The sequence below is a fragment of the Propithecus coquereli genome, unplaced genomic scaffold, assembly GCF_000956105.1.
Source record: "Propithecus coquereli isolate 6110/MARCELLA unplaced genomic scaffold, Pcoq_1.0 Scaffold48, whole genome shotgun sequence".
Classification (NCBI taxonomy): domain Eukaryota; kingdom Metazoa; phylum Chordata; class Mammalia; order Primates; family Indriidae; genus Propithecus; species Propithecus coquereli.
Window position 1 is genome coordinate 2,368,806 of NW_012150618.1, and position 23,647 is coordinate 2,392,452.

The 23,647-nt window shown below is 41.6% G+C and overlaps 1 protein-coding gene across 1 annotated transcript in view; it reads right to left on the reverse strand.

The window, feature by feature from the left end:
• SASH1 (SAM and SH3 domain containing 1) overlaps positions 1-23,647 on the reverse strand; it is a 170,657-nt gene that overhangs the window by 31,781 nt on the left and 115,229 nt on the right. Inside the window, exon 9 of the mRNA XM_012655548.1 lies at positions 3,579-3,711. Within this exon, the coding sequence (XP_012511002.1) occupies positions 3,579-3,711 (133 nt within the window). The remainder of the gene's footprint in view (positions 1-3,578; positions 3,712-23,647) is intronic.

Here is a 23,647-nt window from a genome sequence, read left to right on the forward strand (position 1 = left end):
ACAGCCCAAACTCCACTGCCAGGAGGAAGTGGCTGAGCCACGGCACAGGCTAGTGGCAGAGGCAGCCCCGCAGTGGGTTTCTCTATAAAAAAAGTCAGACATGGTGATGGCTTTGCATTCAGCCCAGGTGTTCACTCTGACGTGCAAAGGCCCTTATCCACTTGGCAGTAGCCTGGACATCTTCTGGCCTCCGTGTTTGAGGTTGTCGTCACAGAGTCCAGTGCTTTTGTTTCATATCTGGGTCTGTATGCAGCTGGTGCATGCCTGCCCATGACGTGTGTGGCTCTATTTTCCAGTTCTGGAAAGTCTGCCTCTAGTAAGGAGTTGAAGGGAAATGTGGCAAGTGCTTCCCAGGTGGCTGTGAGGCCTGTGTCGAGAGCAGGCCTTCCTCAGCGTAGGTCCTCTGTCTGAGCCTGACCCTCGGCCTGACATCCCAGCCTGGACCTGGATCCCTTGGATTTGGAGCATCACTTCTCCCATTCTCCTCTGACTTAAAAGTACAACTATCCATCCCCTTCAGTGTGACTTGCCTCACATGACAGACTTTTACCGTCTTAGTCAGCTGAGACCCAAATACCAAGGTAAAGGTGATTTTGGCGGGGGGAGAGAGGTAGGATGTGGCTACTGCCAAGAACATGGATTCATGTGCTAGACTCCAGCACCAGGACCTTGGGCAATTACTTCCTTCTTTGGAGCCTCCGTTTCGTCACCTGCAATCATGCCTACCCTTACATGATATCCCTGGCAAGGCTACCATGAGGACAATGTTACGTGTAAAGAGATACGTGAAGGTCCTCAATCAGCTGAAACGCTCTGTATAAAAGCCGATGATTCAGCTGTGTGCAGCTGAGCCCGAGTGATGGGAAGAGTGTCTCTTCTGGGGCAGAGAAACAGAAATGGGCGGACAGAGGGCACTGATGGGGCCTATATTAAATATTGTCCAGAGCCATCTGTGCCGCGATATAAACTCGAAACCCAAGTTACAAGGGTGAGATCAAGTGAAGAACTAGGACTCTCCTGGCTTCCCCGGGGCTCCAGAGCTGGTTGGGGGAGACGAGGTGGGACCAGAGTGGAGACACAGGCTGCTGGGGGGAGCCCGGCTGCCTGGTGTCACTCTGGGCCTTCCCTGGCTGGCCAGGTGACTAGGAATAAACTACGAAGCCCCGTTGCGGCTCAGCTGCCTCATCTGTGAAATGAGGGTGGTATAATTGCCTGCCTCTGGTGGCTATTCTGAGGGTGGCGTTAAAAGGGGATATAAAATCTAAAGTGTTTAGGGAGTGCCTGGCTCATGGAATGCTCTCAGAATAAATGGTAATTACCATGCAGACAATGTAGTATTGGCACAGGCATGCATGCGGGAAGTCAAAGGATCAACTCTTTGTGAGTTCAAGAGCGCTGGGAGGAAGGGTTATTATTGGGAGTGTGAATTCTTCCTGCTTTGCAGGAAGAACAGGGACCAAGGGAGCCCCTCCCATGTACCACTTCTTTTGCCAGTGAGGAACCTCAGAGAGTTCTGTCATGCAGGGGCTGAAGGGAGTGCCAGTCTAGCAGGGTGTTGGGGGCAGCCCAAAGCAGGTGCCCTGAGCTACACACACACACCTGACGCCTGTCCAGGAGATACGGACAAGCCCGGCCAGTGGCACCTCAGATCCTGACACATCCGACACCAGACTGTAACTTGGGACTCAAGCTCACTAAGTCCATCGTCCATCAGTGAAACCTAATTCATGCCCAGATGGATTAAAATTCAGAGCCAGAAGTCCATATAGTTATTACTTTTTACCCTAGAGTTATCTCTTTTGGTACATTTTTTCTTATTTTTAACTGTGTCTCTCAGAGATTGTTGGATTGATTTATTCTGACATAAATATGCAAATTAGGCTATGTGTATCTTTTTAAACATGTTATTCTAGTGCACATGGCCATCATGTGTGAAGGGCCCAATGGGTGACAGGCCCAGCACTGGGTACTTCACCCATTTTATCTCAGTTATGGACAAGACACAGCAATCTATTTGTTATATTTGAGATTTGATTTTGGCAAGTGGTCATGAGGTTTGTTTTAAAATGTGCCTTCAGATTGAATGTTGACAATTCCATATGGTTCTTCCTGGCAGCACCAACTGACACTCTGTGTGCGATTTCAGTAAGAGCTGCCACGGTACGAGCAAATCGAGGGTATGTTCTATACTGTGGAAACCACGATTGCCAGGCAGGTATCAAAACATCCAAATGTAAAATCAGCACTGCATTATTACCAAATGAAACCCTGGAATTAAAGACAACTCTAAGTTTATGAAATTAGCCATAAAGCTGATTTCTCCTAGCACTCTGGGAGGCCAAGGCAGGAGAAATGCTTGAGGCCAGGAGTTGGAAGCTGCAGTGAGCTATGATGACGCCACTGCACTCCAGCCTAGGTGACGGGTGGGGGGTAGGGGGGATGGCAGGGAAGCTCATTTCTCTCTCTCCCCTCCCCCTTTCTCTTCCCTCCTAACTCCTACTGTCCCATAGTAACCTCCTTACCTTCCATATTATTCTAGGAGATTTAAATCAACAAATAACGACAGACAAACAAAAATAAAAATGTAGCAATAATAAGAAACCCTTTGTAAATAAGAGGAAGTTCATTTCCTTACATGGTTTAATTTTATTTATATATAACAAATAAGCCTCTACAAAAATAATTTCAAAACCTACATGTTAAAATTTTGAAATTCCTCACAATGTAGATGTGACATTTTAAGAAGTAACATGCTTTTTTTTTCCTTAAAGGCGTGCGCTAGTATTTTTTTCCTATTCACATATTATCATTTTCCAAACAGGAAAACCTTATTCAATTATTTTATCTCTTTTGGGAGGACTTATAAGATGCTGCAAATGCACATTACTAACAAGAGAGACGAGTACGGTTGAGATTTAAACCGGCATAATTATACTTGAAAGGTTTACTATTCATTTCAATAAATCTAAGCTGATGTCTCTTTTGACATTATAGTTTCATCTGGCTAACCCAGCCATATAGCTCTTAAAAGTCCCTTTAGAATTAAAGGTCCTTAAGGGCTCATTTGAATTGAGACATGAGATTGTTTTCAAGAAGAACAAATCATCTCTGAGAGATCTGAAGGAACACTAAGTGCCTTGACTATTAGATGTTTGTTCAAGATGTACGTATATCAGATTTGGACTAAATTCACTGAGCAAGAACTATAGTCCTTTTTGGGCGCGGAGGCTTAAAAGCTATAAAGAAGTTATAAAATTACAATATAAAATGGTATAAGCTCATAATTATAGCTATACCACACCTTGAGAACATTTCATTGTCATATACTAGCCATTTCCCATCTTTGTTACATTTAAATGACTAAGCACCCCAAATGCTTTTGACACCAGGATGCTTCATTCTGTAACACTGAGCAGGGACCTGCTAACATGCAGACACGATCCTGTCGGCCTCCACCAGAACTCAATCTGTTTTCCACTTGAAATCGTATTTTTTTCCTACTGAAAAACTGACCCCAAATGATTTCCTTTGGAATAACCACAGTGGTGTTTGCATTTATTTATTTTTTCTTTTTTTACCTTCATTGCTGGGCTTTTTCATTTCTTCCACCCTAATTAGTTTCTTTCTGACTCTGCGAGTGGAGTTTACCAGCTTGTGTAACCTCTTAAACTTCACCGACTCCTCGGTCTCATCATCCGATTGTTCTCTTGACTGGCAAAGAAACAAAGGAAAAGTTAATCAGATAATTGCTCCAGAGCCTTCCTCTTGCAGCCAGATGCAGCTGGCCTCACTGCCAGTCTGAACCTTGGCAGCTCTGTCGCTGAACTTGGGGCACCAACAAATCTGCCCAACAGGTTTACAAAGCCCCACATACCATTGGAAGGTCTATAATTCGGTGTAGAACTAGGTCCTAGGCATGGAAACACACGCCCTTGCCCTCGAGTGACATGTGGGACATTTGTTTCAACTACTTCCCTGTCCTCTTTTAGGAGAACTCGGCAGGACTCTCTCTCCAAGGCCCGCCCTACGACTCCAGTTACGCTGCTGTGGTTTGGCCCATCAGGATTTGCTGTGTAACGTGGTCATCAACTACTTTTCCAAACCAAAATTCTGTTGACTTTTTCCAGTCCTTCCCCGAAAATCAAAAACAGCAGGGCAGGAAAGGGGAAGACATGCAAAGAGCCGCCTTCTCGCCCATTGGTTAGGACCGTCTGCCACATAGCAGCCATGCCTTCCGCCTCTCCCGGCTCCTTCCGAGGGCTCGCAAGGCCAGCGTGAGGACAGACCCCGCATTCCTCCAAGACAGACAAGGGAAAAAGCTGACCTTTCAGCCATACAGCACAGTCCATATTCCCTAGCATCCCGTTTCATCTTGCAGGGATTCAGTGTGTTCAAGCCCAGCTGTTTTCCCTCAAGTATCAAACATTACAGAGAGAGAGAAAAAAATTCTCTCTCTGCAGCAGTGACCCAGGCTAAAAACAATCCTTTCCTTGTGAACAAAATGAGGGTTTCATTTCCAAGTCAGCTCCAACATTCAATATGCAGCTTCCTCTGTTATATCTGTTCAAAATGTGAAAAAGCAAAAGAGGTCTCCGGCTAAACGAGCGTGCTGCACGGGCCGGATGCCTGGGCACGCCTGGGAGCTCGCGGCCTCGGCACACCCTGTGCGGCTGGTGACCGATTCCAGCTCCTCCTGCACGTCCTGACAGCAACCCTCTCTCCATTTCCTCAAACTCGGTTCACAGAATAGTAGAGAGAGAAATGCCTCAAACTAAAACAGAAAACAAAAACAAACCGCATCTCTGAACACGAGTCAAATGTGGAGACTTTTTCCCCCAGGAAAAGCTCTCATTAATCCCAATTTTACAGACAATCAAACAGAGAAGCAAGAGTTAGCAGAGAACAGCTCAAGAGAAGAAGAGGCAGAGATTATATGAATTAGGCATAGAAATGGTGCACGTGTGAGTCTACCAATATTTTCTTAGCACTATGGCACTCTGTAAGGGATAAAAATAACTCATTTCCTGGCCTCTGTCCTCACCCTGGAGCTCACAGCATACAGCCATTATACATCCTCTCTGTCTGGGTATCAGCAAATCATTCGCCCATTTATGATTAATTATTATAAACCTATCATCAGCAAGGCATCAGGACAGGAATACTTCTCCGTCTTCTGTGAGGTGTATCAATATCTAGGTCCAATTTCTCTAAAATTCCTAGATAAAATGCTGCATGCAGATTTCATAACTAAAGTTAACTACTGGTTATCTGGTAAAAAAAGAATAGAAACTGGACCCCTAGGTAATGGAGGAAGGAGGTTATATCAGATGTTAGCAATTAAGCTTAGGGTATTTGGCCTAAAACTTAAAATGTAAAAAATTAAAATAAAGTACTAAGTATTGCTCCTAACACATAATGGTATTGTCTGGTTTGAATTTCATTTTTACTTGATTGAATTGTTGATGCGTGATGAAACATTCGGAGTGGTCAACCAGAGGAATGAGAACTTGGTTAACCCTCATTCTGCGTAATTGGAACCTGAATGACAACCCACAGTGCATGGAATTATATACAAACATTTAAAAACATTCTGCCTTCTTGATGTAGCTCAAAAAGCCAAGCAATTTTAACAGAAGAAGTATCAACATTATATTACAGAAGGTCTCTGTACATACCTATTGGATAAACCTAGACTATGTCTCTAACTCTTACGTTAAAAATTGTTAAAATCGAGTGAAAATGAAATAAGCACAGATTGTTTGTAATCAAGACACAGGAAGCTATATTACAGAAAGAAAGTCATTGATGTGTATTTCACCCCCACACCTAATTTGTTGGTTTTTGTTGGTATCTTTGGGTGTGGGGGTGTATGGAGTGAGGAGAAATAAAAAGAGAAATGGGATATGGAATGAAGTAATACAAAAATGTTAGCCTACAGACACAAATCATATGTAGGAAAGGCGCATTAGAGTGAACTTCTCAGGGAGAAACCAAAATAGTTAAACCAGGACGACAGACCCAAAGGCAATGCCCCCTCACAGAGTGCTACCTTCCTCTGCCCGGATACACTGTGGTGAAAAATAACTCATTTCAGGTCCTTATTTAACTGTTTTCACATGTTCCGTGTATTTTTGAGAAACATAAGCTCTTTAGAACCTTGAACTAATATTATTTTTATTTTTCTAGAAAAATGAAGGTTTTGGAGCTGTTTGCCATTGACAAATCACAAAAACCATGGCAACCAAGAACAACTTCTGCATTACAGTTTTGAAACTAGACAAGATAGATTTAGCACAATTTATGTGAAGAAAAATGTAAGATAAAACCCAGGTCATTCAAGAAATATGTCTGTGTATATATATATTTTAAATGGAAAATTTCCTCTTTAGTCAGCCTAGAAGTTACTAGAGTTCAACAACGTATCCCGAGGATGCTTTTTATTGACGAAGAGGTGCTGACTTCTCACTTCCTCCTAAGTCCAGAGGAAAAAATGAGTCGTGAAATATTTGCCTTTAAAAAATTCTCTCCAGCTGTTTTAACACAAAAATGCTGTAAATGACATGCATTTCTCCTACACTGGAAGTAAAGCTTAAATTCTTCATGCTTCTCTTTTTAATAAGCATGTGCCACTTCCCAAATGCTGAAAATAACGTATCTTTTTATTCAGGAAATATGCCACCAGGGGCGGGGGTTTGAGAAAATTTTTTAAAATCAAGAAACATAAAAAATATATATAATTTTCAAATTAAAACATTATATATATATATTTTAAAAGAAAACTTTCCACCTGAAGAACTTTGTAGAAGATAATCTGCACTGTACATAAAACAAATGATCAATTCTAAGAAATAGGCTCAGAACTATTATAGAACAGGTTTTAAATAAACTAAAGCAAAAAAAATAAAAGTATATATTCATACACATTCAAACATGGATGGTGTCACCCCAGGTCCGAGCACTAAAATAAACCTTAATATGATCATCGTCTAAAGAGAAGGTAAACGCGATCATCTGTATGGCACAGCCAACCCCCCCAACCAAACCTCCAAAAGAAAAAGGCAACTTATGCCACCAAAGGATGTGGAAAAGTGAATTTACAGTATTGTAAATAGAAACATTTGATTTCCAGCCTCTCTTTTGCAGATTTTTCCAGCAGAAAGCCCATATGGCTCAACTTTTAATTACTTTGGCTAATGCTATATGTAGTAATTCTGTGGTGAATGCTTAAGTGTTTCATTTCTGGTTTCCATAGCAACATTACATCAGATTGCAGACAGCTGGCTCCACAGTTTTAAACCATAACAAATTGACCAAGCCAAGGCACAAAACTATAGCTGCTTTAAAGAGATAGTGCACCATTCGGCTGCCAGGGTGCTGAATGAGGAACCTATGGGGCCGTTTGGCACTCGAGGGGAAGGGTGGAGCCTCCTTCCTTCACAGCTTCTTTTGGAACAAGTGCATCCTTGACACATCTGCGATGTTCTAATAGGAAAGACACGGAGCCAGCGTGGGGAACTTTTTGTAACACAGCTACAGTCAGGACGATCAGAAAAAAGGAACACAAGGAATAGCATCTGTAAGTATAAAGGTTTATGTGCCGGATCTCACTAAAAGCGTCCCCTTCACTGCTGAACGTGAGCCTGTCACTGCTGGTTGGTAATAGATACTTCTTTACTCAACCCTGTAACAAACAGCTCTTGCAACTATGATGCACAGAACAAATGCTTTCCAAAAGCCACATGGCGCTCTCATGCAGGCACAGTAGTAATGTGCTGTAATAAAGGTTAAACCAAACTTGTAAGAAGCAACTAGACCCTTCTGGGGACTTCTTGAGACCATGCTGAACACAGGATTCCAACCGTGCCCTTTGCAGAAACACTCTCACTCAGCTTGCTTCACAAGCTCCAAACACTCAACATACTGTCACAATTAACACCCAGACTCAATCAACTCATCTCCCTCAATGTCACATAACATTCTGAGATATTCGGGCATTTCTGAAAAGTACTTTGAAATCGGAAATGTACTTGCTTGTAAAATTCACACAATGGTCTCTTTTTAACCTGTCATGATCAGACATATATGCTTCTGCTTTCTAGGTCTGCCTTGTCGTGGCATTAATCCTAAAGTTAAGAGAAGGAAGCCAACGCGGTGTCGGCTTATGAAAAGCAATGTGCAACGCCGTCTGAATTCAAACCCTCCCCACAAAAAGCCTCCACTAGTCACAACTGAGCTCCAGTCCATGTATGTTCATTCTCTCAAATTCTTAAAATAATATCCATATTATCTTAAAATAATATTCCTGTCCAAAAGCTACACATTATCACTGGGTGAACCCGCCAGGCAAGAATGCTCAGAGTTACCAGGTAAGGAAGTAAACAGGGGAAGAAGGAGGACAAATCTAGAAGAATTTAAGGGAAAAAAAGAGAGAGAAACATCAGAGGCAGGAGCAAGCAGAAGCTTTTTCCTGAAGCAACGGAAAATGCATTTTTTTCCTTTCCAGTTAAACACATTCAGCAACTTACCGGCTTCGGCATTTAGCAGGCCTACGGGGCAATTTTGAAGACGTCCGTACCCCCCACCCCCTCCCCGCTCGGAGAGAGTCTTCACTCTTCTTGCGTCAACTCTGCAATCTCAAAATTAGGATTAGGCACTCCTCGAACATGTTCCTCTGGAGTTACATGATCGGGCAGGCTCCGCCGTCACAGCTGAGGATCCGAAGAGAAAGAGGGGAAGACACTGGATTCAATTAGCTCCTTTCTGCTTGCTGACTGATTCCCCAGTCGCTTGCTAACTGCATAACTTGCAAGAAAGGCATAAGTCATCAGCTCTAAGCAAATCTCCTATTCACCACGAGGAAAAAAGGGAGTGTTGTGCATGGCCAACAATCCCTGTTTTCACTGAGGAAGGCTCCCTGACCTCCTGCTGGCCTGCAGTTCCTTAATTACTGTCTGTGGAATTCCAGAGAAAGAAAAAAAGAACGCGAGAATCTGAGCAAATCCAGGACAAGGACTAACCCTTAAAAGTGACAGAACTTAAAAAAAGATCCCGTTTGCAGATAGTCTTCTGAACACCCCCTTAAGGGAGTAGTCTCGATTGAAAATAGACACCTTCCAGTGGCTATTTTTGAAATTACTGAATTAAAACTTATGATTTTGGTTTTCTCCTAGAGTTCTCACTTTCTCTCTCTGTCTCTCTACCCACTTCTTTTTAAAATTTTAACCACCAGAGTAAACGTAGGCTATTTCCCCTTCCCTGAGGCGTCTAAAACTGTCTTACTAAATTGCTTCAATGATCATTTCAGAGCAGCTGAGTTCTCCTGCATTCTGGAAACGTGAGTGTGTGTCAGAAGATGATCATTTAATTTTCTCAGGGGTCTCTGGGGAGCAGCAGGCACATGCTGTTACTTAAACAGAACATTGTCTAAACAAGACAGGACTAAAAACCCGTATAAACTCTCCATGACGTGGGCTGCAAGTCACGTCTGTCTGTTCGGGGCTAAGTTCATTCAGCTGGGTAAGTCATTTGTTCCCACTGCACAGTTTGAGTTGCCCATTCCTAGGTGTCTCTCCCATCGTGTGAGCATTTATGTATTAAGTCAGGGTCTGTCTCTTTGTAGGACATCACAGAACTCAAATACCAGTGAGTATAAACCATTCTCTCTCCTTAAAATGACAACTTTACATCTGGGCAGGGGCCAGAGGTTACCTAAACTCAAAACGAAAGAGGGGAATCAGAACACAAAGCTCTCAAGTGGAAAGCAGACGTCCCTAGATCCCGCAACAGACCACCAGCACACCGTCCCCTGTTCCTAGGCTCCTGTCCTGGTCTTCTTCCCTGGGACCTCTGGTACCTGTCACTCTTTAGCAAGAATTGCACCAACCCCCGACTCCCCCAGTCTTCTGCCCAGAAGTGTCTCCTCCCATCCCGTATGGAGTTTCCTCTTCTTTCTCCAGCGAGGGTTTGCCACACCTTCCCTACACTGCCTAGTTCCTGTTGCCCAAATCAACTCTCCCACAAAATACCCCTTCCCCGCCGCCCTCTGAGGGCCCACAGAACCTGGGAGCATCTCCAATGTTGTGCTTCCAACACCCGTCTATACACACATCCCAGACGCTCACGTTCCCAGGCACCGTGCTGAGCGTTTACACACAGGACCCCATTTCACAGACAGCAATGGCAGGGGCAGAATTTGGGACTTTGTGGTTTTCTCCCGTGCTTTACCTGTACGAGGCCTTTCTTTACCCAAGACTGACAACCGCGCTGCAATGTTGGGCTTTGAGTTCCTTAAAACTGTCAGTAGAAGTCATCCGTTGAATTCCCCCATTACAATATAAAAACTAAGAAAATAAGAACGCCCCAATGAGAATGGGGTAAAGGGAAGAGGATTAGCCCAAAGCCTCTGGAATCAAAACCACCTGGCAAGTCACTTTACTTCTATGGGTTTTAATATTCCTATGTGTAAATTTGGTATAATAACTTTACCTTACAGTGTTGTTTTAAACACTGTGTACATATAATCAGCACCTGGAGTTCAACACGTGCTTATTACCTGTGCAGTCTTCTATTTGTTATTGAGTAGAGTTCAAACAACACCTATTTTCAGTCTTACGAACTGCTCTTTTAGGTGCTGTGTAAATAGCAAGGACAAAGGCAAAGTTTTACACATGAACGCTAGTGATGAGGCCAGCATTGGAGGCTGGGGCTGAACAGGCTATCTAGGTGCAGAGCACGCTCTAGAATGGGGCAGGTGTGGGTTCAGATCCCGTTATGCCACTTGGCAAGAGCATGCGGCCTTGGGCATGTTTCTTAACCTCTCTCATTTCTAAAGTAGACAGCGAGAAGCCTCCTAGCACCCTTGAGAGGATGAAAGGAGACCTTGACTGTGAAGCCTAGTGCCTGGTAGATCAATGTGAGATGCGCACGAGGCCTGGGCACAGACTATGCAGATACCATGAGGAGGGTGGCAGGAAGGTCACATCCCAATTCTTCCCTCCAGCGGCGTCCTCCTCGTGGCACTTTACTCGGAGAGCCTCCTAAGGCAATGGGAAAGAGGGATGACCCTGCACACCGCTTCTTAGCATCACTGCCGTCGTGGCTCAGAGGATGACTCCGGTATTTACAGAGACACTCACTGTTGGGCTCTCCATGGGTCCCCACCTGGGCTTACCTTTCAGAAGACAGCAAACTTCTCGGCAGTGGGGCCCTGTCTGCTGTCCCCTCCCTTGTACTCACCATGCAGTGCGCACCCATCGCAGGCCCTCCATAAATGTGTGTGATCAGTGTGGAGCAAAGAAATTTAGACTTCTCAGCCCTGCAGCTCCCAGACCTTGCCACGTATCACAGTAAACTGGGGAATATGTGCAAGGCTAGACTGAGCCAGGCCACCCTGGAAGGCTTCTTGGTGGAGGTTGGGGGATAGATTTTATGAGAGAAGGGCAACGCTGCTCTTGTTTTCTGGGTAGTGGACTTGAACTTGCCCAGCACACAGTAGGTATGCAAACTTGCTGAGAACAGATTCCAGCATTTGACTCCCGTGCTGAGGAACTGTTCATTATTAGTCATAGTTCCTCGGAACAAGGTCCAAAGGCCTCATGGTGTAATACGTGGCTTTGTGTGGTCAGATTCTGACTCTCATTTCCAGTTTCTGTGTGTGTTATGCGCCACTGTTCAGATACTCTGTGGAAAGGACCTCTCAGGGTACCTGGTTCTCACCCTCTACTTCTTCACAGCATCTAAAACACCCATCTCTCCACCTGCTGGTCCCGCTTCTGGGAAAAGCTCTGCTCGTTTCATCTACCTCCCTAGCTCCTACTCATCCTTCAAGATTCAGTCCTTGTGTTGCCTCCTACAGAAAGCCTTCCTGGATTTACCCCCATCTCCCTTAGACTACCTGGTTGCACGGTAACCTAAACATATTAATATTTTATTCACAGACCGAGAACATGTATATTGTAATAACTGGATTACGCAGACCCTCACTAAATGTCATGCAGACAATGAGCACGGTCATATTTATTTCTGTGTCTGTATTCTAGTAACATTTGTTGTTTATTTGATGACACATGATAAATTACAGAAAATATGGAAAATGTAAAAACACACAAAGGAGAAAGAAATGACCAATCCACCCACACTCAGAAAAATTAGTAATATTTCAGTTCGTGTCTCCCCACTTTTCTCTCTCTCATACACACTATATACCCTTACATTGCTGTTTTCTTACAAAAAAGGATGACCTTTGATCTTTAGCTTCTCCACCTCACACAGTCATTATCAGTGTCACCGAAGCCTCCCTGGAATGAACACGCCCGCCCATAATCGCGGTCCCTCTCTGAGCTACACTGTTGCCTCTGATCCTGGAGCCCTCAGTGTACACCGCTCAAACTGTTCCATAACCTGTTTTTAAAAATTGATGCTTTGGAAATATTCCCATGTCCACAAACGTTCAACAAACAAAATACAACATATTAATGTTTCAATAGTATTCAGTCATCAAAGTATTCCATAATTCACTTATAAAATGCCCCATCATCATTGGATATTTGCCTATTTCCAGCTTTTCAATATTATAAAAAAATTCTCTGACACACACTTTGTGGAAAAATTTCTGACATGTCCAACACATTCTTTTTTTTAGAATACATGATTAGATTGTAGAATTCATGGGTAAAAGAAAGGGCATATCTTGAAGACTTTCAATACGTATTAACAACTTGCTCTAAAGAAAAGTCACGTTATGTAAAAAAATCCCATAAGCAGTTGCCAACACAGAATTACAATATTCTTTTCCACTTAGGTAAGTAAAGACAGTATCTATGTTTGTGCTAAATAAATATTATATTTCCTGATTTGAATGAATGAATGCACTGATTCAAGGCATTAGGGAAGGCAAGGAATGCAAACATGAAGAAGCTGGCATTGCCTGGACTCACAAAGGTTACAATCTGGAAGTCTGAGGGTAGGGAGAGCCCCAAGAGGAAGTCAGAAATAAGATTAATATAAGTCAACTATGATAATTGCATGAGAAAAACACAGAGACACAGGGACTGGGCTGTGTAAGAACTCACCTTTGGGGAAATTGAGACATACTTCGGTGAAGGGAAGGACACTTGCCATGGGTGTGGGGACATTTCCATGTGCCTGTGAGCCTAGAAGTCCAGTGTTTAGATGGCCCTGAGGCCCACCCTTAGATGCCCGCCTATCTAGACAAACAAGAGTTCAGCTGATGCCGTTGCCTTTATAAACAGCATGTGACACCAATCAACAACAGCTTCCCGGCCCTTCTCCTTCTCCAAGCTTGATTTCATAATCTCCCCAACATGTCTGATCTCCCTCCATGGTCCAAAAAGTGAAGCATTCAAGGTCCCTCCCTACCTTAGGGGCAGCACATTGGCTCTGGCCAGCTACGTCCAAGATGTTCCCAGCACTGAAAACTGAGCAGTGTCCGGCCATGGTGGGGGCCTCCTTGTCACAGTCATCAAATTAATGTGTTATTCTTTGTGTTTACAAAAAAATTAGTCTCACTGTTTAAATAAGTTAGAATTACTTAAAAATGTGTTTATGAGTTGCCAGAAGTGACTATATAAAACATGAAACACATTGTGGCTATTTTTTTTTCCTCTTTTATCACAAAGGAATCAGGGAAGGACTCATCTGTTTTGTAAGAAATATTTTGCTCATTAGCTGGTGACATCATTGCCCTCTGAAATTAGGAGATTTCTGTTAGCATATGGAAAAAAAGATGAGATTCCATTCTTCTCCCAGAGGTGCAGTATAACACTGAAATAATCTGCCTGCCAGTTTCAAAATTAACTAGTTGTCGCCAGACTTGAAGAAAGAGAAAGAGGAGGAGGAGGAGGCGGAGAAGAGGAGAAGATAATTACATGATACTTTTATTTGGAAAAAGTATGTGAGAATTTGAGGTAATATTATCATTCTCTAGGGGCAAAGACTTGTCAGCACTTAATTCACTTAAGAAACTGCTTAAAAATTTAACTATAAAACCAAAGTAGCCACAAATGGATGTTATGTTCCATAATAAACTATTCTATTTCTTAAACTCATGAATTATTTTTAATCAGACCCAAATAATGGTGCTGCTTTTCCCAAAAGGAGAATGGAGAAAATATGAGACCTGAAGAGTCCCTACAGCCAAGTCTAAGGCGACTAAGAACGCAAATGAGCCCACCCCTCCCAATTCTGCAAGTTGCCAGGAAGCAGAGAAAATGCCTATCTTTCTCCTACAGGTGGTGGTGATGGGGGACTGTCAAGTGAAGGAAAGAGGACATCACTCTAAATCTTTGGAAGATCTTTGCCTGGGATTATGTCACCCTCCCCATAGGTCAGAGAACCCTGCTGTTCATGCTAAATAGGTTAATTAAGGCAACAGTGTTCTGGGAAGGTAGTCAATAGTTCCACGGGTCCCTCTGATAAAAGTGGAGTAGTGTTACCCAAAGCAAATCTATGGTGTTGGGCACACTGAAGACTAAAGCAAAACACCAAACCCACTCATTCCCAAGTGAATTCGATTCTCACACAGCCCCATGCCATGGAAAAAGGATGATTCAGAACATGATTGCCTGCCAAGTGGGGCAATTACATATGCGTTTGAGGTTCTAGTTTCTGGAGCTGATGGAAGTGTTCATCCCAGAAGTGGTAAGTCTCCTAAGGGATTGGGTGGTGTTTGCAAAGTCACATTACTTTTATGGCATCTTAGACTGACTGACTCATAGATCAGGCATGATGACTTCTTAGACAGGGCTGCTAAACAACCTTGTCTAGGCAAGTGACCGTGTACAAATACAGAGAACTGATGAATCCAAACGGCAACAGAAGGTGTGGACACCAAGTCCCTTCGTCCAACTCAAACTTACGCCACCAGATCAGCGGTCATCTGTTGAAGCTGGAGGCAGGTGAGCCCAATGTCACCACCTAGAGCCACAATCTTAACATAATTCTCCTTATCTTTGCACAAAAAATAATAAGCAAATTTACTTCAAGTTCCAAATTGAAGTAACCTAGGCTGACTTTGCTACCTGCAAAAAGGAATCATTTAGAGTCAGAAAAGTTGTTTGTGGCCATCTAATTGGCAAAGCTATCAGGTCACAATCTCTGATGAACACTGAACCACAGAATATTCTCACAACAACTAACAAAATCAGCAACAGCTCATGCTCCCACCCCCCAAAAAACCCCAAAACACGCTACTAAAAACTAGCAAAAATATTGCACCAAGAGCAACCAAACAAGGAAAGTTACATAATCTAATGCATCAAACTTAAAAACTCCATGAACAAGTTAGGAAATAAATTTCTGAAGCCCACTGGAAAAGGCTCCCACTTCTCCAAAAGCCAGACTGGTGGAATCCTGAGAATTCTTTCATATAACCCCAAATCTGGAAGAAAGCAAACTGCATGGCCTCTTTATCTTTTTCTGACCTAGGAACAGTGGAAATGGCCACAGGAGAGCAATGAGTACGAAGATGAAAACTCGATAGTGAGGCTGTTCCTGATTGAAATGAAGCCTCTAGAACTCACCAGGAATTGCAGAAATGAATTAAAGGCAGAATAGCTGTGCCACACCAATTACCCCAGCCACGAACCAAGTGCATGGACTGTGTGATACAGCACATTTAACACAATCTCAGGAGAGAGAAGGCAGGGCCCAGGTATCCCAGTGAAGACCACATTCCACCACTTCCCTGGCCATTACATCAGGCTATAGCAACAACAAACATGAATGGACCATGAAATAAAGCCCTCACCTGTATCTTGGTTGGGGGTGGTTGGATCTCTTTTGAGATAGCATGACAAACAGGTCAAAAAGTAACCCTGTTTATATCAACAGAAATAGAAAATGTGATCGGAGCCACCCAAGCATGACCCAGGTGGAAAAAAAAGATGCATGCCAACTACTCAAATAAACTATAGCAAGGAGGCAAGAGAGAGAGAGAGAGCATGCAAGCGCCAGCCTAAAAAAGACAAAAATCCAATCTTTTGATCCCATCTCTCCATCAGGAGAAAATATAACTCAAGGAACAGGAAGAAATTCCTAACAATTGCTTCACTCTATAAAATACTTTAACAAGAACATGAACTCAATTAAATGAGACCTCAAAGGCAGGATGAAAAAGATGAATGATATAAACTTAAAAGTTGCAGAAATATGGAAACAACCTATTATGGAATCAATTTATAAATACGAATAAAGAACAGAACCTACACCCTAGAAGTCAAAATATTGATATAGAGAAAAGCTTCATATACTTTAATCAATTTTCTCATTATGCAAGTTTTAAGATTTACCCAGCTCATCATCTAGACTTTGCTGCTCCCTCTAGCTGACATGCATTTTTCCTCTTTCCCCTGGAGAACTCTTACTCAGCGTGAGCTTCAGGCAAGGCTTCGCAGGCCCTCCTTGCTGCGGCTTAATGGAATTTCTGTGTGCACCTATCACACTTGGTATGAATATCCCGATTAAGTCCATAGCCATGGCATCCAGTAGTCTGTCTCATCTTCTCGAACACAAGCTCTGTGTGCACGGCACATAGTCGGTATGCAATCAATGTATGCACAACAATTGAGTAAAAGAATGTCCAAGATGGCATCCTTCACCTACGCTCTGGGTCAAATGTGCAGGGCAAGAAGTGATTTACAATCTTTTAGGAAGAAATTGTGCAATGGCTATTAGCATTATACTAGTAATAGTACAATCAACATTGGAGCACTGGAGGGGTGGTACAAAAAGAGAGAGGAACAGGGCAGAGGAGAGAATAAAAGGATATTTTTAAAGAAATCATTCTGTTTTATTGGAATTTGGTTATGTTAAAACGTTGCTTCCAAAATGCACGTCATTGTCTGATGAAGTTCTAAGAGTTTTGATATAAGAGGTAAATGGTGACAAAATTCAAACAGACTCTAAGCGAGTGATGGACAGCCTAAGATTTCAATAAGCTGGCTTAGGTTGGAGGTGGCCCTCGGTCTGGACCCTATTCACAAACCACAGTAGGGCCGGGTATCTCCCAAGCCATCCATTAAAGAAGGCCCGGCACTAAGGCAAATGATTTAAAGAGGAATTGACATGGGATGAATCAATAATATTGAACAAGTGATGGAAATCCTCTCTTATCTCCAACTTCCCCAAGGATGCTCCCAAGAGCAACATAAGAAACTAGTATTGCAAATCTAAATGCCAATCCCTAAACCAGCTATTTATATCTAAATATCTGTATTTCGATATAATCAGCTAGCAGGGGAAATGTAGTATATCCTATTTGGTATCCATGTATTAGGTTGGACAAATGAAATTAACATTTTTATAGGTCAGAAGCTGTCTAATATCTCCGATTTTACAATGCTCAACCCAATAAAAGAAACGACAGGCCAAATTATATCCAAAAGCTATCCCGAATTAAAAAAAATTTTTTTAAATAGATATGCTCAGAATATGTAGTACATGGATATTTTGTCATGATTTATTTTCACTCACGTTATCCTTAGTATGTTGAGGAAGGCCTGCAGGCAGTACCCTCAACTCCCTGCAACTATACAAACTGTGGAAGGTAAAGATACACCTGGTTAGTTCCCGAGGTGCAAAGAGCCAAATGTCCAGTTATTTCTGGACCTTCCAGGAGAGTGCCCTCCAACGGGACAGGTATGGAACCCCCACCTACACAGTCCATGAGGCCCCCTCATCAGCAAGATAAGGCCCTAGTTAATTTCAGTACAATTACCTGCTTAGTCTTCAAGAACAGTATTCCTAAGGCCAAACATGCTCCTGGGAATCATACCAGACCCACTTAAACCCACTTACATAATAATACCTTCTGAAACAGAAAAATATTGATAATGTGTTTGGTAAAAGCATAATCAAGTAAATATGGACTTTTATGTTAAGGTTATTCTGACAATTCCAGCCTGCGTGCTGATAAGTAAACATAAGCCATCACTACCATGTTAATGACATGTACAAAAATAGCACCTCTATGAGAACTCAAGTATTTTCAGAACGGCAGGTGAGGGGAAGAGCAGAAGATCTTCACATAAAGTAACAGAAGCTAATGATCAAGGGTATTTACTCTGTGCTGTTTAATCCTTACAACACCCTAGGGATAGATATGATTGGTCTATTTTCCAGTTGACGAAACTGAAGTGCAAAGAGATGAAGCAACTTGCCCACGGAGGCAGAGCTAATAGGTGGGAGATTCGGATCCCAGTCCAAGGTCTGAGTCAAGTCTGAGCTTAACCAATCCCCTCTCCTGCCCACGCCGGGCCAGGGCCTGATTTCCAGAGGCTAGTAGAGGCAAGATCTTCCTTCTTGTCTTCGTTTAAACATGGTGATCTTAAAGGACTCTGCAAACATGCCTCAAACTTTGGCCCCTGTCCCAGGGAAAAGCTGGGAATAGAAGGGCAGTAGGGAATAAATGACAAAAAGTCACCGAAGCAATGGCTCTAGATCAGCTGATAACCAGCTAGAACACAGTTCACATTTCTCAAAATACCTCATTATGTATATTTTTCCAATGGATTGATGTTTCCTTAGTCTAACCCTAAACTGTAGATCTAAAGAATCATTACTTTTACTTTTAATGAGAATTTCAATAAGTCCCTATTTTATTATCATTTTAGTTTCAGAATCACGATTTTATTAAAATAGAGAGTAATATTTTCTACTATTATCTCCCATCTAACCAAATAAAATGGAAATTTATAGGAATTACCCATAAAAATCTGAATAATCATCTGAAGGCTTCAAGTATGCATTTTAAGACCAGAATCAATAAAAGTTATTTTTAACATAGCTACATTTAGAAAGGCTTAGAAAGGACTAATTATCTGACACAATACAACAGAGCATCCTATAAAACTGTGATCCCCAACCCCTGGACTGGTAGCGGTCTGCAGCCTGTTAGGAACCGGGCCGCACCACAGAAAGTGAGAGGTGGGCAAGCGAGCGAACCTTCATCTGCATTTACACCTGCTCCCCATCGCTCGCATCACCGCCTGAGCTCTACCTCACCCCCCTTCCCAGTGCGTGAAAATTGTCTTCCATGAAGCCGGTCCCTGGTGCTGAAAAGGTTGGGGACCGCTGCTATAAAGAAATGCTGTTATCTGTCCCAGTGATACAGGACATAAATGCCCTATGGTAAATTATGGCTAAGCTTTGTTTCTTCTTTCTCCAGGTCGTATCACAAGTCAAGTGAGTAAACTCTTCTTCTGTGTGAGAAATAAACTGAAGCACACCTCCTATTGTCTTGTGTTTAAGCCGAGCTAATAAAACCATTAAAGCTTCAACAAGCAGAACCATTTTCTAGCCATAAATGAAAAAGGATCTTGGCAATTAGAACCCTTTTAAGCTGAAACCCACACACTAAGAGTTATGAAAAAATCCTCTAGGAAAAGAGATACAATGGAAAAAAGTAAACACCATTAAAAAGCAAAAACTTATTCAGAAATGAAAGTTATTTTTATACTTGGAATCTATGCTCTCTTAAATGTCCTTATCATAAAATATAATAATAGAAGGGGAGAAAGACAGTAGAAACAGAGCCAACCATTTTCTTGGAGATGCCTTCATGGTGCCTGGAAGGCTGACTCTAATACTGTGGGCTACATCAATCTTCAAATAATTTATGCATCCAATAAATATTCAAGTTAGCAAAAATATGCAAATCATATTTTTTTAAATTGCTAGAAATATTTATGGGTGGGAGAAGATTTCATAAATTCATCATAAAAAATGCTGCCATAAAAAAAGTCTTCTTTGGGGTCAGATTTCTCCAAATGAGGAAGCTAATGATACCGGTTTATATTTTAACACCTTTGAAATGTAAAAAGGGATTAATCTTCATCCTTTTTTTTTTTTCCACGATAATATAAATTAAGCCACTCACCACAAGAACCACTTAAAAGCAACTTTTTGGGATGCTCTGGCTTTTAGCACACACCAGAATTGCTAATTATCTTTTAGAAAGTTCAAGCTTCGGCTAAGGCTGTGATTCCATCTCCTTCCAAAACATTGAATTCAAGCCTGAATCTTCTGGCTTGAAGACAATTGAGGCAGGTGAAATGACTTGGATAAACCTAAGTAAAACCTGGCTGCTTGGAGAGGAATAGCTTTATGGTTTACAATTTTAGAAAGCCCCAAAAAGATTTAACAGATGCCAATTGAAAGATCTCATAATATGGGGATATTTTAGTTGAGACCTTGAAAGTCCTCAATCAAGGAAACGCTGAAAATAGCATTTTGTAAAGAGCGAAAGAAGTGACCACACGGCGTTCTGTCTCTCTGTTGCCCAAAGTTTTGGACACAGTTCAACCACCTGGCTCTCCTGTGCCTCAGACCAGGTTAGTGGCAAAGATATATTTGTAGTGGGAATGAAAGGCTATGAAGAGACGCACACATGGATGTAAAGTATTATTATAACACCGCAGTTATAACATTATAACATTCTTTGCACAAATATCTCCCAACTCTAAAACTCCCCAAATGCAAAAGTGATCAATTATGAAACCATGACTGCTTTACAAAAAAAACTCACTTCACAAAAACATTTCACCAGAGTTGCTTCATCCCAGGAAGGAGCTCCAGCTACAGAAACACAATTCCAACTTTTTCTGGAACACATTTTGTACGAAGTGAAGCAAATAAACGAGACCAAGATATGTTACTTGCAATGGACTCTTAGAGCTCCCGTGCTTTGTTGTCATTGTTGTGGCTGTAACTTTTCTTTACCCATTAAATATTTTCAAAACAATTGAAATAACATCATAACAGAGTAATTACAGTTTGCCATATTTTGGAAAGATCTTTCACTGCAAGCATTTTCAGTAATATTCAAGCACTAGGTACAGATCACCAACTCTTACCCACTAGCTGTAAAAACAGAAAAACCATAATTTACTAAAACTTATGGCTTGAGTAAAAAAACTAGAAAACCCAGTAAAACAGCATAATTTCTTTAAATGTTTTCTTAACCAGAAGGTAAACTGAGCCTCAAGGCACAAAGTTGATAGCATAAAATGAGAACTCTTAAAACCTTCCCCTGTAGGAGGCAAATGAAAATATAAATTTACCAAAATCAATTAAAATGAAAAATATTAAAATAAATGTTCAGATATTTGACAAGAAGTCAAGTTCTTAACCAACAATCGCTTTTAAAACTTTTAACTCTCCCAGCAGAAGTTTATTGTTAATGAAAAACAGCACAGAACAGATTCTTCTCTGGCAAAGAGAAAGCTATTTTTCACTTCCCCTGGTATCTATCTTTAGTACTTTACACTCTTGGAAACTGGGAATGTGCATATGGATTTATTATGAGGCAACACGCAATTATCTAATGTCAGTTATGGGGGTGGGGAAGCCTATGAACTCAGTGCAAATGAAATCCTAAAGCACGACAGGCATCAATATAGGCATTGAAGTCTGGTGACAAAGGCCTTATGATCCCTGAAACTCTCATGGCCTGGGCGTTCCCAGCTAGAGCCAGTGGGCTATTTACATCTAAGTATAGAAAGGAATCGATAGAAAACTGAAAAGCCCTGGCCCTCACACACAAGATACTCAAAGCGCCTAACCCATGGAGGATGAATTATCTGAAATTAATTGTTTGGCTATCAGGACAGATCTAGAATAAAGAGAAGGAATATTTTGGATGGAATTTCTTGTTAAGTCTCCATAAAAACACAGTACAGGCTAAAGTCAGGGTAAGAGAGGCAAGAGTCATTGCAACCTTAGGATCACAATCAAGTTTGAGAAAACTTCAGTGGTGACAGTGGTTGGCTGCAGTCCTGAAAAGCATGACTAGGGGTGGGCATGGGTGTTCGCAGAAAGTCAACTAGCGAAATACCCAAGGTGAATAATCCTGCTTCAGAAAACTCCATTGCTGAATAACCTATTGTTCACCTATACCTCTAAGCAAAAAGAGAATTCACTCTGCAGAGCTTCTGGAAGATTGTGCTCTATGTGGAAGAAGCATATGGTATTTCTGGCCCTTGGTCTAACTAGGACAAGCTGAATTTATTTTTCCACTCTCTATGAAGAAACAGTTTGGTAAGAAGTTATGAATGTAAATATGTACATGACATCTCGAATTTGTGTGCACACATGTGGGTGTGATTTTAACCTTTGCATTAAAACGTAAACTCCATCAGAATAGGGCCTCTCTTTCTCTTTCACCTTTGTAACTCAAACATCTAGCACAATACCTGCTACGTAGCAAAGGCTCCATAAATGTCTCCCAGACAAACAAGAAACGCTCAAGAGAATGAAATGTCCAACTCAAGAATACATTTCATTCTGATCATTTATATCTAGGTAATGGTTCTGATTGATCCTCTGAAAGGGGTCCAACAAACCAATACTTACTTAATAATGCTTTCTTAGCAGCTTATTCAAAATACCCGGTAATATTCAACTTACAATAATTTTTTCCTAAATGAAACATGTCTTTCTCTTTGAAGTCTAAGTGTCTGAGGTTTTGCTACAGTCCTGTTTCTCTGAAAGAACAAGGTCTTCTAACCTCTCCCTTGACTCAGATGCTGTTAACCAGGACAGTATACAATGGATCTGATACCAAAGGACTCACCATGGACAACTGAGTCTTTGTTTTCTCCCCCAAATTGGGTTTGATTCACATCGGTCTGGAGTTACTGTATTTATTCTTCATGATCCTTTAAGCCCATGGTTTACATTTATATTATGCTAGTCTTTAAGATTTGGGGATAAGAGACCCAAAAAGGCACATTGAAAAGCATGGACACAGTTCTTTTGATTAGCTCATAGTCCCAGGACACATTGCTGGCTGGCCTGTGACACATTTATTATTATAAATGGTAACGTCTCAGTCTCTTTCACACAAAAGTAAGCCAGGAAGGGTTTTCAAATTCATAATCCTTTGTTTCTTAGATGCAATGGCAATCTGGTGTTTGAGTCAGGAAATCAGAGACAAGAAGGTTGCGGGAGGGTTATATTTACTTCCGATAAACCACCATTTGTTGCTTTGTGAATCTGTAGTTGCAAGACATAAAATATGCTCTTAAAGCAACCAGGAAGAATAAACATTCAAATATAACTTTGCTCTTGAAATATTCTTATATGAGCTGGACATTGGAGAGGCAAAAAATACAGCCTTTCTTTTCCAAGGAGCTCACTATGTCCAAAGAGGCTGAAATATGTATAATTAATTCTGATACTCTAGGATGACTGTGTAGGTTTGATATATAAAGCGAGCTTAACAAAAGCACAGAATAAGAAGCAATAAATAAATAGGCTTAAGGAGGTTAAGGAAAGTTTTACAGGGGAAGTGACGGTTGGGCTTTGCCTTGGAAAATGCATAGATTTTCACCAGAAAAAATCTGGAGAAAGACACTTTAGGTAGAGGAAATTGCGTGAGATAAAACATAAAAGTATGAAAGTACAAAGCCATGCATACAGAGTTCAATGTGGATGAAATAGAGGGTGTTGGGTGTGGTAATGAAAGATGGGATTGGAGAAACTGATTAAAGCCAGATCACACAGGGCCTTGAGTGTGCCAAGAAGTTCAGAGTTTATCTTATAGAAATGGAAAACCATCAGGCTTTTTAAAACACATGATTGTGAGAAAAGAAGGATGTTTTAGAAAGAGGTCTGGTGGCATAGAACATGG